The sequence below is a fragment of the Sturnira hondurensis genome, unplaced genomic scaffold, assembly GCF_014824575.4.
Source record: "Sturnira hondurensis isolate 20B ecotype Veracruz unplaced genomic scaffold, ASM1482457v3 Scaffold0000780, whole genome shotgun sequence".
Lineage (NCBI taxonomy): Eukaryota > Metazoa > Chordata > Mammalia > Chiroptera > Phyllostomidae > Sturnira > Sturnira hondurensis.
This window is the reverse complement of record NW_028073411.1, coordinates 11,577,567-11,595,988: the sequence shown is the minus strand read 5'-3', so window position 1 is coordinate 11,595,988 and position 18,422 is coordinate 11,577,567. Positions and strand designations below refer to the sequence as shown.

Sequence of the window (18,422 nt, the reverse complement as noted above, 5' to 3'; positions counted from 1 at the left end):
CATCAGCCTCCATATAATAGTCCAGGAAACAATGTTCCCTATTAGTCTGGATCATGGTGAAATTCAGGAAAGGGCACAAGTCTTAACAGCCCAGATAAAGTCCAGGTCTGCAAAGCAGCATCTTGCAAAGAAGTCCTTCGCAATTCTGGAGTCAGCTGGAGCTGACACGATCACAGCAGTGCATGGCCTAATCCCTTACTACGACACGACAGTGTGTCGGTGCCCTCATCATTACTCCCTGCACGGCCTAGAGTGCTTCTCCGTCCTAAGCTGCATGGTTAGGAAGAGCTCTGCACAGCTGCTACGTCACGCTTTTCTTCTCCAAGCTGCATGCCAGAGAGAGAGAGCCCTTTCAGGACTCTCCGACTCCCTTCCGTGCCACCTGGTCAAAAGAAAGAGGCCGCCCTAAGCTTGAGCTCAAATCCCAGCCTGCCCTTCCTCTGTAACCCCATTTCCAGCTCCTCCCGCAAAGGGTTACACCAGTCCACCCTCTAGCTTCTCTGGCCTTTCTCCTGTTTCCATTGTTAATCTGGGCAGGTGTGGCTCTATGAGGCAGGGGAACCTTCTTCCCACTCACGCACAGGGACAGCAGCCGGGAAACTGTCTCCCAGCTACGTCAAGGGTTGAAGTCACACCCACCTCCCTTGCCCCCAGTACAGCAGTCTAACTATTTAGCGAATACTATCCAGTAGTTATTGATACGCAAAGTACCTCTCCACCAATGTGTCTGCTTCCCCACCCCCCTAGTGATGGCTGTGGGGGGTTCTCCTGTATTCCTGGACACCCAAAGTCCTGAACCTCATTCCACACCTGTTATACCATCAGGCTTCTGACTTTCAGTGAAATAAAGAACCATCACAGGGTGATGCCACTGCCGTTTTCCATTATAATCCATCCCCATTTGCCATCCTGATGAACTGAGTCCCAAAACTGGACTGGCCACTCAAAACCACACCGTCATCACTCATCAGGCACCATAACACATTGTCCCTCAATTCTGATGAAGCTTGTTAACAGATAATCACTTGGAGTGCCTTTCAAAAAATTCCAACTGAGGGTGCTTCCAGCACTTAGACTACTGTACAGGAAATGCTCTAGTGCCCTTGTCCATGAGAAGCAAACCACTCACTCTGCGAATGCATTTCTTCCCGTTACTTACTGCCCCATTGAGCACCTCGTGCCTGGAAATAGTGATACCTGCAGCTCCAAGCATACCTAAAATTTCTGCTCCTTCCATCTGCCATAACTGAGACCCTCACTGCATGCTTCTTCGTGGACTGATCCCTGATTCCCCCTTTTGTCAGAGTGTCTGAGATGTCACTGCCCAAAACGACTTCTTTCCAGGTCACTTCAATTCCCTCTCTGAACCAACTTCTGGCCTGAGCTACAGCATCCCAGCCTCCGTCTGTAGGTTAACAGGTTTTTCATGACTGTCTTCTATGAGCATGTTTTTAAATCCCTTCTCAAAGCCTCCTCCAGTTAGATTTTTACAAGAAAGAAGAAGAGCAATGTAATGATTGCATCTTTTTTTAATTGTGGCAGGCAGTGGAGATAAAAGGCTCTTCCACTTCCTTCAGCTGACGTGCATGTGAGTGGCTGTGTTTTCAGCAGACCCACTAGACCTTTCAGGAACTGCCTTAATCCGATTTGAGCCATAGAATCAGTAATCTTGAATATTTTCATCGAATTTGTTGGGGTGACATTGGCTAATAATACTATATAGGTTCCATGTGTGCAATTCTACTTGAGCTTGTGCTATGTAAGAAATCTTGCATGATGAAGATGTTGGTTTGGGGGGAAGGGCCCACTGGTAACATGGAAGTTTGCTCAAGGAGACAGAGCCTATATTTGGATAAGTTGCTTTAGTTTTTCACAAATAAGGTTTCTAGGAATCAGATCTGTTTCAAACCACATGTGCACACTGTTTTTCTTGGTTTGTCATTCCTACAATCTGGCAAATTTCTGGGTCTAATTCCAAGATGTTGCAATTTCCCCATGGGTACCATAAAAGTGGTACAGTGCGCCTGGTTCGTTTTCTGATGTGACTGTCCAAAGAAGCAAAGAAACTTTGTCTGATTGCTTCCCCTACATTTTATAATTTCCTCCTTGGGTGAGTATATATCAGGTATATACATCAAGCACTGCACAGACTTCCTATTCAAGCAGAGGTCCAACTATCTAAAAACCACTCATTCATGTGGCCCCCGAACACCATCTATACATTCTACCAATCCAAGATGCTACTAGTGCTAAGGACCTTTAGCATAGAAAAATCAGGGGTCCTTAACCTACACTGCACACCCTCCGGCCTATATGCCAAATGTCATGACAGTAAGTGACCCATCCCTCTCAGTTGCCAGGCTTAAGAGAGAGAGAAACCAAGTCCTACCAGCTCATAGCTGAAGCGACCTGTTGCCTGCCTCGCTCAGAGCACTTGGTACTATGCATGCTTTCATTTTGCTCAGCTCTTTGATGGAGTCCCAGTGCTGACAGCTTAATGGGACACCATGGAATTTTATCCTGTAGATTTTAAATTAAAGCCTGAGACCCCCTCAGGACAAGCAGAGTGCTCCAATTAACACTAATTGGCATTACACATGCTTTTTTAGTGAAGAACATGGTTTTCCTAAAAATGCCACTTTCTTTATCCTGCTTTAAAAGGCCCCAAAATTTTGAGAAAATGACCAGAGATGCATGCAAAGATTAGATACAAAGATTCTAGTATGGTGTATATATTGACAGAAAACTGGAAAGAACTGTTTATAGTGGGGAATTCTCTCTGTAAAGGAGAGTAGAGACAAATCAAATCCAAAAGTTATTTTAATGTTATGAATAATTTTTGACATGGGTAGGAGTTCATGATATATTGTCAAGTGGAAAAAGTTGAGGAATAGCATGAACGACATGATATCACTTTTGTTCTTTGTTGTAGAAAAGATAGGAAAGATGTGGATATCGAAATGTGAAGAGATTATCCTCAAGTGGTGAGAGTAATGTTGATATTTATATTATTTATTTGCATCACTAATTTTTTTAAAAATGCATTACTTTGGCGAAAAGAAAACATTGGTTAGCAAGGTCCATCCACGGTTCCTGCAGAAACTATGCAATGAAGGGATTTAGTTTGAAAATTTTTAAATCAGTCCTTCATCTCCACCAGCCCTGTGTGGGGCGCTGAGAGCTCTCCACCAACAATGCATTGATAGTTTCCAACAGGATTATGAGAGCGAACGGTGTTTTCTTACCTTCGTGAAAAGGTGAGCACGGAAGAGACTCGTTGCAGATGCCTATTCTGATGTTCATTTGCACCAAAAGCCCCACCCGAGAGTGTGCATTTATCTCTGTGTGTTGGTTTTTTTGCAGAGCCCAAGATGTTTGTCTTGCTCTATGTTACAAGTTTTGCCATTTGTGCAAGTGGACAACCTCGGGGTAATCAGTTCAAAGGAGAGAACTACTCCCCGAAATACATCTGTAGCATCCCTGGCTTACCTGGACCTCCAGGCCCCCCTGGAGCAAATGGTTCCCCTGGACCCCACGGTCGGATCGGCCTTCCAGGAAGAGATGGACGAGATGGCAGAAAAGGAGAAAAAGGAGAAAAGGGGGCTGCAGGTAATGAATGATGAGGCTCTGTAAAAAATCCCCTCCTTCACCCCCCATGAAAACTGCCCCCTTTCTTTGTTGCTTTTTCCAATGGGAATTGTTCCTTACATTCCTCCTCTACTTCACCATGATTAATCCTATCAGTTGCTTGCACCTTGACTATGCGTCAGGCGCTGCTCCCAGCTCTTTGTGTGCATTCTCCTTTTATTGTAGCGGCAACTCTTTCAGGCGGAAGTCATCCTATTTTGTAGATGAGAATACAGAGCAATGCTGCAGTCCAATGAGTCACTGAACACGGAAGAGCATTGCTAGTGACTGGCAGAGCTGGATTCCGACAGCAGATGTCGTGACCACTGCACTGTTACAGCGGCAGGTGGTGTGGCTGGGTGTGAGATGGCCCTGTGGATGGACAGACAGATGGACAGGAAGGGAGACGAAAGAGAGGCAGAACTGGGAGCCAAAAGCATGGGTGCCATCTTGCTCTGCGCTGATATCCTGAGCAAAGACACACAAAGGGCTTCTAGGTTTTCTTTGTCAAAGATGAAATGGCAATAGTACAGGACAGCATACTTCTTTCCTAGTTCATCACTTTCCAACCTGTGCTGTAGCAGCGAGGAAAAAAAAAGATTTCTTATAGCTCTTTACAGCAACATAATGTCCCCTCGTCTTTCAGTAATTTTCTCATTTTTCTTACAAAAATGGTTGGCCCAGGAAACTGTTAGTTTCTGCAATCCTTCAGAGTAAAACAAATTAAAATTCTAGAGTGGCCATGTTAACCCTGAAGGAGGAAGCGATTTAGAATCAATCTTTAAAAACATGTTTCTAAGCATAAAAGTTGGGGGGAAAAGACAAAGAGAAAATGTCAATAGATCTAAGAAATGGGTCTCTCTACAAAGACCTTATTTCTTAGATTGTACCTCATCATTGTACCTCGGTTTGTCCTGTTGTATGAAACAATATAATATATATTCAAATTATTGGCTGATAATTTGTTTCTGAATTTGTCATGCAGTCAATATTTGGCAAATCAGTAGAAGAACAATCATAAATATTGAACACAATTTATTGTGTTCAATAAATTTTTGTTGAATGTTGTTCAACAATATTGTTCAACAATTTATTGAATAATCATAAATATTGTTCAATATTAGATAAAGAATCTTTATGTAGAAGTTCAATATTACATTAAAAAAAGACTAATTTGGAAATTAAATTTTATCTTTCAAGCCCTTCTCTGCAGCAGCACCTATGAGCACCACTGACTGCTATGTCATGGTCATGAGTATCCTGGAAATGACATGAGGATCATAATTAGGTATTAGCAACCCTTTCAGTTTACTGTGCCTGGAAGTAATAATACAGTGATTACACAAACATGCCTTGGAGTCAGAAAGACAGGATAAAATCTTGGCTTCTTCAGTTACTACTTAGCATCATGGGCAAATAGCCTTTTTGAGCCTTGTTTTTCTCATTTATAAATGAGGGATACTAAGGGTGACTGGGAAGATTAAGAACAATAATGCATGTAAAACACGCAACAGAGTGTCATGTGGTAAGCATTCGATAAATGTTAGCTGCTATTACTTAAGACATTGTGATCTGCAAATATGAGTCATAGCTAAGTTCGTGAATACTCAAAGCTACGTAATAAACTCGAAAGGAGTGATCTGGTTTGCAAAGTAGTTCTAGTGCTATTTAAAGACATGTTTATGGATATATATTCAGATCACATCAAGTATTCATAATTGCTACCATTTTAACCATGTATGAGGCCAGCTACACCCACCCCCATGTTCATCCATCCATATATTCATTTATCCACTCATGCATTACATATTCCACGAGATTTTTGCACACCTATTGCTATCCATGATTGTTCTAGACCAGTGTTTTGCACCCTACACACTAATGACACTTTGGACTGAATAATTATTGACGGAGGGATGATGACCCCGTGCACTGCACAACATGTAGCTGCGCCCCGCTACATCCCAGTGACTCCCCCACCAACTGCGATAACCAACAATGTCTCCATGTTGCCAACTCTCCCTCAGCGGGCATTGCAAAATCGCTCCTGGTTCAGAACACGGTTCTGGACACTGAGAACACTAATTGGAATACAACGTTGTCCTTCCTTACTAAGCAGACATTTGGGTATGGGAGGCCAGTACGGAAAAACACAGTCACAGTAGTATATCATCATCGNTTTGCACCCTGCACACTAATGACACTTTGGACTGAATAATTATTGACGGAGGGATGATGACCCCGTGCTCTGCACAACATGTAGCAGCGCCCCGCTACATCCCAGTGACTCCCCCACCAACTGCCATAACCAACAATGTCTCCATGTTGCCAACTCTCCCTCAGCGGGCATTGCAAAATCGCTCCTGGTTCAGAACACGGTTCTGGACACTGAGAACACTAATTGGAATACAACGTTGTCCTTCCTTACTAAGCAGACATTTGGGTATGGGAGGCCAGTACGGAAAAACACAGTCACAGTAGTATATCATCATCGTCATCGCCATCACCATCATCGTAACCATTTATTAAGAACATAATATACCTGTGTGTCAGAAATTTTACCTTGAGTACTTATTGTCCACCATAATCCTATCAGCAATTATTATAATCAGCAATACTAATAATGCTACAAATGAAAAAATGGAGATTTAAAAATAAAATGACTTTCCCAACCTGAGATTATTTAAATCCAGTATCCACATATACATTCATGAGAATACGTACCAGCTAAGAAAGAAAAAGTGAGAATGCCTGCCTTTGTGATCGCTGAAGAGAAGTGCCCCTTACAAACGAGATCCACAGAGCCCTGGAGCTTGGGGACAGGCTTTGAACATGGCCAGAAGAGTGCACATAGCTGGGAGCTTCTTCTCCCTCTCCCCACTTCAGTGACCCCACAAAGGTCTTCTCATCCATGTACCCTTGGGGAACATCCCCACCACACTTACCTCCACCAAGTGCAAGCAGAATCAGCATAATTTTTGTTTAATTTCACTATTCCAAAGTACAAATGCACAGCTTATTGTACTGAACTATAAATTTTCCATTAAGATATTTGTCTCATTCACTGGTCTATAGCAATTACTGTTGTATCATATATCAACATTGAATTTAATCTGAATGTGTCTCCACATAAATATCTTCAAATAACAGTAGAACCCCCTTCTGAAATAGGTCATTGTGGTTTATTTCATGGCTTTGGATATTATAAACTTAGCTAAGATCCATATTTGCAGATACAACACACAGAGACAGCTAACTTGAAAGTGGAGCAGGTGGCATTCATGTCAGTGTCTCCCTTAGCCCCTGGGACACTGCCTGGTATGCAGCAGACGATTAGTTGGCATGAGATGGTTTAGGTGGATGCGTGCACACATGCATAAATCCATGGATGCATGGGTGGGTGCATGGATGGATGGAAGAAAGACATGGCACTGAAAAAAATCTTTGTAAGCCCACACCACAGAGAGTTAAGAAGAAATCCTTTCTCTCCAAGCTTTAGTACTTAAATGCAGATAACACTTTCTCCATAATTCTCTTCTCTACATAATCATGTCTGACCAGGGAGCAGGAGGATGATCTATCCCCTCTTTGGCCCCAGGTACAGGGGTAAATCCGTGTGGAAACAGGAAGAATTGTTGTAAGTTATTACAGCTGGCCCCCGATTATCTAACTCCCTGCAGTTCAGCATAGTCAATAACTACAAAAAAGCCAAAGACTGAAATTGTGAAGACCTTTTCACTGTAAAATCCTATCTTAGTATTTATGGTTTGAGCTCAGAGAATTTCCAATAGGATGAGACCTCAAGTGACCTAGTGCAATAGCTTCATTTCAAGGTCTGAGAAACTAAAGGCAGGGATAGGAAGCCCCTTTGTCAAATTCACCTGACTCATAGCTGAACTAGGGTTTATGGCTGATCTGCTGAGTCACTGTTTACTGCTTTTCCCACCATGTTTGAAATGGATTTGGATCTGATTTCTTCATATTACAAATGGAGCATTTGGAACACAGACAAGAACTGACTTGCCCAAAGTTACAGAGAAAAAGAATTTGAGTACATATGAAATTTAATGCTCAAATTGTTACTGATGCCAAAATGGTTTTTTTCAATTAATGCATCAAAAGTCACGGATGAAGATAGCAAAAGTTAAGCTGCTATTGAAGATAAAATTATAATTTAGAAGTTGTCTTCAACTTAAAAGTTAATTTACTAGCAAAATAATGTTCATATTCTACTTCTTCCCAAAAAAGCAATTATTGAAATGGCAAACTATTATAACCATATTTCAAAAATAAATACCAGGTTGGGTTCTGGCTGGAGACAGTGAAATTTCAATTCAAAAGCAAATGTCATCTACATACAACTAAAGAACAGTTCTATGATCAGTAACTATGCTGATCTTTGTCACCCCTCCCCCAAAATTGCTTTCATTATTACCATCTTTTGTGCCCTATAAATTGGCAAGCAGCTCTTTTCCAAAATTATAGAAATAAAATGTTTGAGGTTTTAAAAGTAGGTTTTATTCTTTGCAAATTTACAATATCCAAAATTCTTGTTGCTACATTTTCCAAATAAATGAAAAGTGATCAAACTCATACACCAGTGCTTATGTAATATTCAAATAAATGATATCAACGCACTATCAAGGTAAAGAGGCTTAGCTGAATAAAAGTTCCTGAAAATACACTACAAAATTTATCAACAATGTATTGTCCCTGACTATAAAAGTACATCACAAATAACCAATAATTTGAATATTTTTGAGAAAGTATCATTACACAGATGCTATTTATGGAATGGATTTGGCCATAAAATCGAATGACCTTTTTAATGCTACTAATTTGTTGCTATTATACATACAATTTGAAATTAAAGTTGTTCCTTAGCACTTTCAAGCCATGGCCACTATTTCTCTGCATTTAGCCTATGGTTGATCTGGAGACATAAAAAAAATTGGACAAACAGAAAATATTTCACTATGGTGGTTTTGAATTTGTTGAAATCTCTTCATGGCGACTATGTCTTTTCTATATGTAAGGAGACCCAGAGAAATTAAGGGATTTGCCTAAAACGATACAACCCTTAGCTGCAGAGCCAAACGGAATTTAGGATTCTTAATTCCAGGCCCAAAGGTAAGAGGCATTTAGATGGAGGGGAAGCATTACTAGGCTGAGACTTGGATTCCAGTCCTAGCCTTGCTTCACCTCTGTGGGGCTCAGTTTTTTTCCTCCAAAAAAAGGACTTACTGCACAGTGGTGGCAGTCACTATTGTTAAGTGATTGCAGCATATTGATCCTTCACTATGTGTCAGGCCCCCTTTACGATTCTGCTCTAGCCACTGCCTGGAAGTGCTCAGGCTCCAGAGTCAGGCAGGCATGAGTTCAGACGGCAGCTTCGTCATTCACTAGCTCTGTTTCCATGAGCAAACAGACTTCTCCATGGCTCCGTTTCCTCATCTACAATGGAAGTAATAATAACTCCTAGGTCATGAAATTGTTGCAGAACTTAAAGAAGATAATGCATGTAAATAAAATGCTGTTCTTGGTATATAGAAAACATCCAGTAAATAGGAGCTGATCTCGTTTCGATTCTTTTGTTAGTAGTACTCACAGGAGAGTGGGGCATGAGACTGCAGAGCCTCTGAAGATCTGCCTGGCTCTGTCCACCCCCCTGACTCTGCTCTGGGGGTAATGTCATCCTCCCGCTCCTTAAATTCCTCCCGTAACGATGAGACCTGCATGTGGCTCATTTAGTGACAGGTGATCCAGCATCAGAATGATAGTTAATTATTTAAATTAGTCAGGATTTAAATGACTTCCCACATAGCCAAGTAAATTCACTTGGAATTCTAATGGAAATTTTATATTTCCATTTTAGTGTACTCATGATTCTTTAGAAGATTGATTGTTTGGGAGTATGCATTTGAAAGTTATCTGAAGAGACAAATTTAGGGTATGCTGGGACAATGTGGGCATGCTATTTGTCACTCTATATTTAAAGGAACTATTGATTAAACTGCAAACTCTTTTTATAGGTTTAAGAGGCAAGACTGGACCTCTGGGCCTTGCTGGAGAGAAAGGAGACCAAGGAGAGACTGGGAAGAAAGGACCCATGGGCCCAGAAGGAGAGAAAGGAGAAGTAGGTCCAGCTGGACCTCCTGGACCAAAGGGAGACAGAGGAGAACAAGGGGACCCGGGGCTGCCTGGAGTTTGTAGATGTGGAAGCATCGTGCTCAAATCTGCCTTTTCTGTTGGTATCACAACAAGCTACCCAGAAGAAAGGCTACCAATTATATTTAACAAGGTCCTCTTCAATGAGGGAGAGCACTACAACCCTGCAACGGGCAAGTTCATCTGCGCTTTCCCAGGAATCTATTACTTTTCTTATGATATCACATTGGCCAATAAGCATCTGGCAATTGGGCTGGTCCACAACGGGCAGTACCGGATAAAGACCTTCGATGCCAACACAGGGAACCACGATGTGGCTTCTGGGTCCACGGTCATCTATCTACAGCCAGAAGATGAAGTCTGGCTGGAGATCTTCTTCACTGACCAGAATGGCCTCTTCTCAGACCCAGGCTGGGCGGACAGCTTGTTCTCCGGATTTCTACTGTACGTTGACACAGATTATCTAGATTCCATATCAGAAGACGACGAGCTGTGATCAGGACAGCCGACCAGAACATTCCAAAATCCCTGGGGGACACGCTTTGACTCAGTCTGGGGCCCTGGGAGGTGGCAAAAAACAGAAGTGAAATCCAAAGAGACTCCCATTCAGATTGCAGAGTATTTACAGCCAGTTCTAGCAAAACCTATTAAAATAAAATGAACCACCAAACTGTTGAAACCAAACCAAAATGAATTCTATAAAACAATAACCCCAGATATGAATTCCCTTGAAAACAGTGTTTATAAATATTTAAACAAATTCAAGACAATGTTAATAAAATTTTTATTAAATTCCCTGAGTGATAAAACCACCTGGAAATGATATTGCCTCATTAAATCTTTATAAAATTACATGTTTGCCTGTTACTTAAAAGAATCATAACATCTCAGACAGTCTTTGATAATTCTCAAAAGACTATAGTTAGTCAAAAACCAGAGGTAAGCAATGCTGAGTAATCTCAAGCAAGTTAAAGTGAAGTCATAATTTCCTTTTTAATTATTTCTTCTTTCATGCTTGGACGTGAAGCACAGGGTTTATTCTTGTATTATTACTTATTTATTCATTATTATATTTGAAAGCAGATACAACTATAAATCTAATTTTGCCCCCACCTTGTATATTTATTCTACAACTCTTTAGCTAAGCCTGCAGCAACCAGGCAGACACTGTGATGCTGGGTCAGATTTAATAATGAGTGAAGACAAAGTCCCCGCCTTCACACAGGCTAGTGTGTGGTGATCATATTGTCTCCATGCCATGTGATAAGTACCATGGCACACAACAGACTGACTCCTGGGAGCCCGAAAACATGGAAATACATTATGTGTGCTGAAGTGTGTGTCTTTGGGTAGATGGAGGATATGCAAAGAAAATGAGGCGTATGGTGGTGGCATTCTTCCCACGCCATCCTCAAAACACCATCGGTGTTTGCCGACAGGAAGGTATGAAAAGCTGGGAGATGGAGGAGGCCTAACAAGGGGTAATGGAAACAAAATGAAGCAACTTACTGAGCCCTGATTCTCCTGAATCCATCAGCTTGATAGTTTCCCGGGACAAATACGTATCCTCCGAGCTCTCTCACAAATAAGGATATTGCTTTACAAATAAGGAAAGTGTGGTAAAGACATTGTGTCTTGTGGATTTTCTAGGTATCGAGTTCCGATAAAGCAAAGCGTTCGCAGATTTATGAGTGAGCTGATAAGAGGGATGAGCAGGAGGGAGAGAGAGCAGACAGTTGAGCAAATAGCTGTCTCTTCCCAGCCTCTCACCAGCCTGGTCCCATACTCTCGTGTCAGCCCCTCGTTCCCCACTGAACTGCAATTCCTCAGTTAATCTCACCCATAATTCTGTCAGCTGCCATGCCCTTGGCTGATAGCAACAGCAATCCCTTAGTCTCTCCTTTTTGTATCTTCCAACCCTCTTTCCATGCATTCCTCTCTCTGATCACTCATCTAATAAAATTTTTAATGCTTCTTATGTGTGAATTGTTATGGGAGGTTCTTTGAAGGTGAAGGAAAGACAAGGGGACAATGGCACAGCCCCTGCCATCAACTTTGAAATGGTACAAGAAATGAACAGCATGCACATGGCTAAAACACGCTAGGCACTAAACAGAGATAGAGACAAAATGCTGTGGAAGGAATTCTCAGGGGGAAATGTTTAGTCTCAAATTAGGAGGTGAGAGAGGAGAGCTAGGGAAATCTTTGTTCCCTAGCCCCAAACTGACGGACAGGAGTTGGAGCAGTCAAATTGGGGGAAAGGGCACTTGGGACAGAGGTTGTAATGGGACAAATCATGAAAGTGAGAACAGGTAGCCAGACAAGGGATCTATGAGCCATATTTGCAAGAACCTTGAATACCAACCTGAGGGTTGTGGAATTTATTCATCAAAAAACGTGGAGCCCCTGAGTGTTCCAGAACTGCCGCTGTCAGAGGTGAAGTTCACAATTACTGAGCAGCTGTGTGTAAGGGCAATGCCTGCTTCTCCCGTCTTCCAGGCCTACCTTGCTTCCGTCATCATCCATGGCCTCCTATCCTTTGGCCACTGGTTCCTCTATTTCTTTTTTTTAATCACATTTTTAAATTATTTATTTACTTTTAGAGAGCGAGGGGAAGGGAGAAAGGGAGAAAAACATCAATGTATGGTTGCCTCTGACGTGGCCCTCAATGGGGGACTTGGCCTGCAACCCAGGCATGTGCCCTGGCTGAGAACCGAACCAGTGACCCTTTGGTTCACAGCCCGTGCTCAATCCACTGAGCTACACCAGCCAGAGCTTGGTTCCTCTATTTCTGAGTCAAGACATGGGTCTGACAGACCAAGGGCAACAGCTCTTACACAAAGACTGAACAAAGGTGATTTGAGGTAGTCACCAGCCTGCACATAACACCTGAACCTAGAATTCCAAACTACAAACTGTAAAAATAAGCCAACAGAAGAAGCTAATTTGGGCCCTTTGAAGACTATGGAATTTGCTGGAAAAACTAGAAATTGAGAAGTTATTGTTGATAGTCATGACCAAAGAGATTATTATGTAATTTAAACTTTTTTTCAATCATGATCCATTAATGCATTCATTTTGGGGACATTGTTTACTTGCTTATATTTTAAATGTTTCTATCACCTTCATTAAAAAGCCTAGTTTAAGCAGATTTTTAAACTACAAATTCTTTAGCTCGTTCTAGGCCCAAAGGTAAATTTTATTTTGAAATATCTGGTGGGATGGGTTTGGGGATCAGAGAGCTAATGTGGAAAATGAAAGGCCATTTTAGTACTAAAGTGATAAACTTTTAAGCGAATGTAGGTGTCTTTTATTCCTTAAAAAAAGACAAATACAGTTTATCCACATTTATGGATATTTATGGAAAGGAATTAGAAGAGCAATTTGGGTTTCAAACATTCCAAGCCTCATTCCAATTATTCTTTTTAAGGGCTGACTTGGAATGGATATGCATTAAGAAATATTTATTACGAGATATCATCTCATTCCAGAATGATCTAAAGCCACTTACGAAGATAGGCACAATACCGAAAGAACACATTAGCCAGAGCCAGTGAGGATAAAAGAGCCACACAGAGAAGAAAGAGGGGGGCTAATACAAACGTGTGTATATGCACTTGTACCTGTGTTACACATTTAGAAGACCTGTGTGTTCCCTTGTACCTGCTGCGTGTCCAGATAACTTATTATTGTGAATGCCGTTGCTTGAGGTGAAAAAAAATTCCATAAACTCTGAATACACATGCGATTCATACCTTTTTTTCTGGTATTCATACCCACCTCCCATCTGCAGGACCACCTCATTCACACGCGAGGTCTTTGAGCTTCCAAGTAGAAGTGATTCCTGCAGTATGCAAATCTCAGGCCTGACCTATCAGAGCTAACATTTCTCTCACCAGAAGTATTGGTGCAGGTGGCTCAGTTAGAGCCAATGAGATTTTGTTGGACTTTTACAGGAAATACATCTCATTCTTCTCTACTGGACTCAAGCCTGTGAACCTCTATCCGCTATCTTATTGCCACAAATCATATCATTTAAGGCTGGAGTCATGCACGGGTGGAGTAAAGAAATAGAGATAACGGGGAAAAAACAGGTCTTGGAGTCATAATTTGAACCCTGATCTAGACATGTTTGTAGCCATCCCTTCGTCTGAACTTTTCAGTTATGGTAACCATTACATGGTATTTTTGCTTAAGCTTTTTGAGGTATTTGGTCACTTGCAAAAGATGTTATCCTACCTAATATTTTTTATTTTATTGCTTATTTTTAGAGACAGGGGAAGGGAGGGAGAAAAAAGAGGGAGAGAACATAGATCTCATCCAGCATGCACCCCGACAGGGGACCAGGCCCGCAACTTGGGCATGTGCCCTGATCAGGAATCGAACCAGTGACCATTCACTTTGAGGGACAATGCTCAAGCAACAGAGCCACGCCAGTCAGGGCTATCCCACCTAATATCAACGCCAACACCCTTTAGCCAAGCACACTAAGCACTTTGGGATCCAGCCTCTGCTTGCTGTTATCGTCCCATCTCCACAGTTACCCCCATGCAAACCTATAACGCAAGCAAATGCAGAAACGGCAGCCCTGGCATGCTTGGCTCTCACATGCCTCAGACCCCCGAACATGCTGTTTCATTTGTCCGCAATGCCATCGCTGTCCTTGTCCGCCTGACTAGCTCATCTTCTAAGGATCAGCTTAAAGGTTACTTTCTTTTTCCTTTCCCTGTGCCCAGTGGGAATCCCAGTGACCTGTATCCGTGCTCTTCCTTATCACCCTGCATTTAGTGTATCGTCACAGTAGCAGTAGCAACACTTCCTGCGTGCTCTTTCAAGTGTTTTACGTGTATGAGTTCACGTTGACCTTCGAGTTATTCTCTCCACTTTACAGATGAGGAAACTGAGAGACAGAGAGGATAAGAAATGTGTTCAGGAAATCGAGAGTGGCACAGTAGGCCTGTGGACTCTGGCTCTGGAGCCCATATTCCTAACCATCGTGCTGGGTCCTTCCCCTATTTCACACTCATGGCACAGCAGAGCCATCCTTGTGTTGCTCAGATATTTCTACGTGTGTCCATCTGATGGAGTGTTTGTCCTACTTGTTTTTATATTCCAGGACTGTACACAATGCTTGCCACGATGTATGTCCGATAAACATGTGATGAACTAATTAGTCACAAGTTCTTTTCCATCACAATTTTTATGTTCAGAAGAAGAGAGAGACCACAGTAGAAAAGCCCTATGCTCGTCCTGAGCATTCATCAAGAACCTCTCGCTGACAAAGGCCAGAATGCAGCTCCAACTGGCTCAAGAAAGAGGCACTCGTGGAAATATCCTAAAATTCTAGAGCCAGATCGGGGTGCTCATTCACTGTCACCAGGATTTTACCTGTCATCCCACGAAGCCGCTCTTCCCAGTACAGACCTCACCTTCAGGCAGGCCTTCTGTGGCACAGACAGCCACCAGGAAAATAGCACAAATATTTCCCTTTCTATTTCTCAGTAGTCCCGGCAAAAGACCTGAGGATGACAGCCTTTTGGTTCTGCTTGGTCCTGCTTGAGTCATCCCTCCATCCATGACTGGTCAAAGGGATGTCCTCTTCCCACTGGCCACACCTATGTAACATGCCTACCCCTGGAACTAGAAACAGAATCAGTCCAAATCACGTGGTCTGGGGGGTGGGAAGAGGTTGCTCCCCAAAGGAAAATAGAGGTGCCAGGTCTAGAAGAAGAGAGTTTGGTTGATAGACAGTCAAACACAACAGGCGGCCTCTGTGGGCTGTTTCCAGGTGAAATCAAAACCATGTTTATTTTTGTCTGCATGATGCAGAATAAATGTGTTACTGGGATAACTTTTCTCTGAGATAATCTAATTTTTATAATATTTGCTCAGAATTGATGAACTGTGTTGGACTACCCAAACCTGGCATCCGTGGTGATCTCACACTATGGGCCATCATAATGTAGCTACCCATCGACGCTTCTCATGAAAGAACGTGTTATTCTCAGTTATATGACTTCTTCTCCTCCAACTTTCTGACTTTTTACATCAATACCCTACTAATGTAACAGTTCATGCAATTGTGTTCGATAATTATTATAAAAATAAACCATTCTTGGAGATCAGTCTCTTTCTGCAATCAAAAAGAGGCCCATAAATGCAATTCATTGTTTCGCCAGCACAGTCCCATGACTGGAAGGAGGGATTAGAAAGCCATTCTGGGTTATCAACAGCACTGATGTCACGTGTTACTTCCGGTTTCTGGAAAGACCATGAATTAGGGCCTGAGACACCAGCAGCAACCATTCACTCTGTGCCTGCTGAGTAACCAGCAGCATGCCGAGTCCTTTTAGCATGGTGTCTTATTTTATTCTCAGAAAAAGCAGGATCTCTCCCCTCTCCCTCCCCACTAGAAGGAGGAAAATTCCTATGGACATATCAGCAGCCCCAGTGCTGGGACATCGATCAAGCATGACAAGGAGGTCGAAGTGTTCTCTCTTGGGAACGTGCCACTCAGGGTCCGTCAAGGCACATTCAAAAGTAGTTTGCTACGGAGAGTTGAGTGGAAGAACTGTGTTCAGAGGTGAAGGCGGGGTTAAGGAAACCTAGTCGGGGTGCTGAGGTATCCGAGGATTAGCAACAGCAGGAACTCGTAGCCACCTCAGGGCCAGAGGAGCGGAAGCCACTGTGGTTGCTGAGTGCATGGAGACCTGGAGACGTGGCAAAGGGACTGTCCTCCAGGAGCCACACCGGCAGAAGAACCTAGCCACTGCCAGAACCATGCAGAATAGACCTCCTGGCCCCACTCTCCTTCTACTGTCCAGTCTCCTATATGTACCTCCCACTGGTCAAACGCCGTGACTCTAGGGGACAAAGGAGGTTGTGACCCAATGCAGAGAGATGGGCTTCCTGGGCAAAGAGCATTGTGGAGACAGGCAGAAAATGGGGAACCACGAGGGGTGGGAGCAAGTGAAAGTTAAACGACTTCCCTTTTGACCTCTTCCCAGTCTAGATTCTCTGTGATGCTGCAGGTACAATAAAACTGGTACCCCACCTTGAGAAGGGGAAAAGGGATACTTTCCAGAGCCGTTCAGGCTGCCTGTAACGTGTGCCCAAGAATGCCCTTGGGTCCCAGAGAGGTCCAGCTCCAGCTCCACTTACAAAAAAATTCCCCAGGAGTTTGGGGGCCAGGGTCTTCCAGTATAGACCAGAACGCCCCCTCCTAAACTTGCAATAGCCCCAGGCAGCAAGTAGAGCATCCAGGGCTTTGAGATTCTAACCAAGCAGCTTTTTTCAACTCATCACGAGGTAAAGGCTCCTCTCCCCCAGCTACAGATGAGAGTGGCGAGGCTCCAAGCCACTAAGCAGTTTGCCTCGGTCAAGCCTTAATAAGCGTGGTGTCCTTACTCCTGCCTACTCACCTCCAGTGGTGCCCGTGCTGCTGTGAACCCACACGTCTGCCTCTCAGGACCACGTCCTTAGACACAGCTTCACAAACAGATCATCGCTCCGTGGGTGGGGGGAGGAGTCCTGTTCCTCAGTCTTCTTCCTCTGATGCTGGTGAACATTGTTTTCCTGCCTCTTCATCTGGCAGCGAAGCCCGGCGGACAAGCTCATGCCCAATCAAGAGACTCAGTGCGGCTGGACCAGGTGGCTCTGTAAGCTCTGCACTGACCATCCTCGCTCTGGCCAAGAAACTAAGACTGACCCTCAGGGCCAGTGCTAGGTCTGTGGGCCTGGGTTAGTTCTTCCAAAAAGGACCCCAGCCTGGCGTCATCAGTGGTATCAACACTATCATTATGCCTAAAAATCTCCGGCAGCCTGAACTCCTCTCAGCTTTCCTCAGAAGACAGTTCTCACAGCAAACACACACACACACACACACTCTTCTCAGGATTAATCCTAACAAAAGCCACTTTCCACAGGCTTCACAAGTCCCTCGGTGTGGTAAGCAGAATGAGTCTAAGACATGCCACACACAGCAGGCAATGGAAAAGTCCTTTGGAGAAGAAAGTTTAAAAGAAAACGTAAAACACGTGATACGGGTTGTTCAAATGCTATGCTAGGGTTTCCAGAGATACATGGGTACTCCTTTCTCTTTTTGGTCTATATCAGTGTTTCTTGACCTCAGCCAAACTGACATATTGCCCAGATCACCCTTTGTTATGCAAGTCTGTCCTTGCATCTTAGGGATGAGTCAGCAGGGTCCCCGACCTCTGTCCAGGAAGGGCCAGTACCACCTCCCATTCAGTCCTGACTGTGAACAATTTCTCCAGTCAAAGTCCAATGTCCCCTGGAAGCAAACATGGCCCCAGCTGAAAACTTCTCCGCAATCTGGTCTTGGTGACCCACCTGTGCAGTCTACCTGTTTGACGACCACCGTTTCCCATCCGATCCTTCCTTTTTTCACAGACATAGCTGCGTGGCTGGTCACCACTTCAGTAGGACATTCATTCCCCTTAGCCATCCCCTGGTTGAACGGCACCCTTTCCCGGAATAAGCAGCAAGGAAATGCCCTCATCCCAACTCTCTCTTCCTCGAGCCAAAATGTGTCCATTTAGTTTTGTGTAAGACACAAAAATCACACTGTCTCCAATTCCTAAGAATGTTTGTAAAATGGAGGGAGA

At 43.3% G+C, this 18,422-nt stretch overlaps 1 protein-coding gene across 3 annotated transcripts in view; it reads left to right on the top strand.

Annotated features, from left to right (window-relative positions):
- Positions 1-10,644, top strand: part of C1QTNF7 (C1q and TNF related 7) — a 93,244-nt gene extending 82,600 nt beyond the window's left edge. For all 3 annotated transcript variants that reach the window (XM_037045618.1, XM_037045627.1, XM_037045637.1), the window contains exons 2-3: positions 3,364-3,609; positions 9,660-10,644. In XM_037045618.1, the coding sequence (XP_036901513.1) occupies positions 3,364-3,609; positions 9,660-10,291 (878 nt within the window). In that variant the 3' untranslated portion in view covers positions 10,292-10,644. The remainder of the gene's footprint in view (positions 1-3,363; positions 3,610-9,659) is intronic.
- The last annotated feature ends 7,778 nt before the right edge of the window (positions 10,645-18,422 follow it).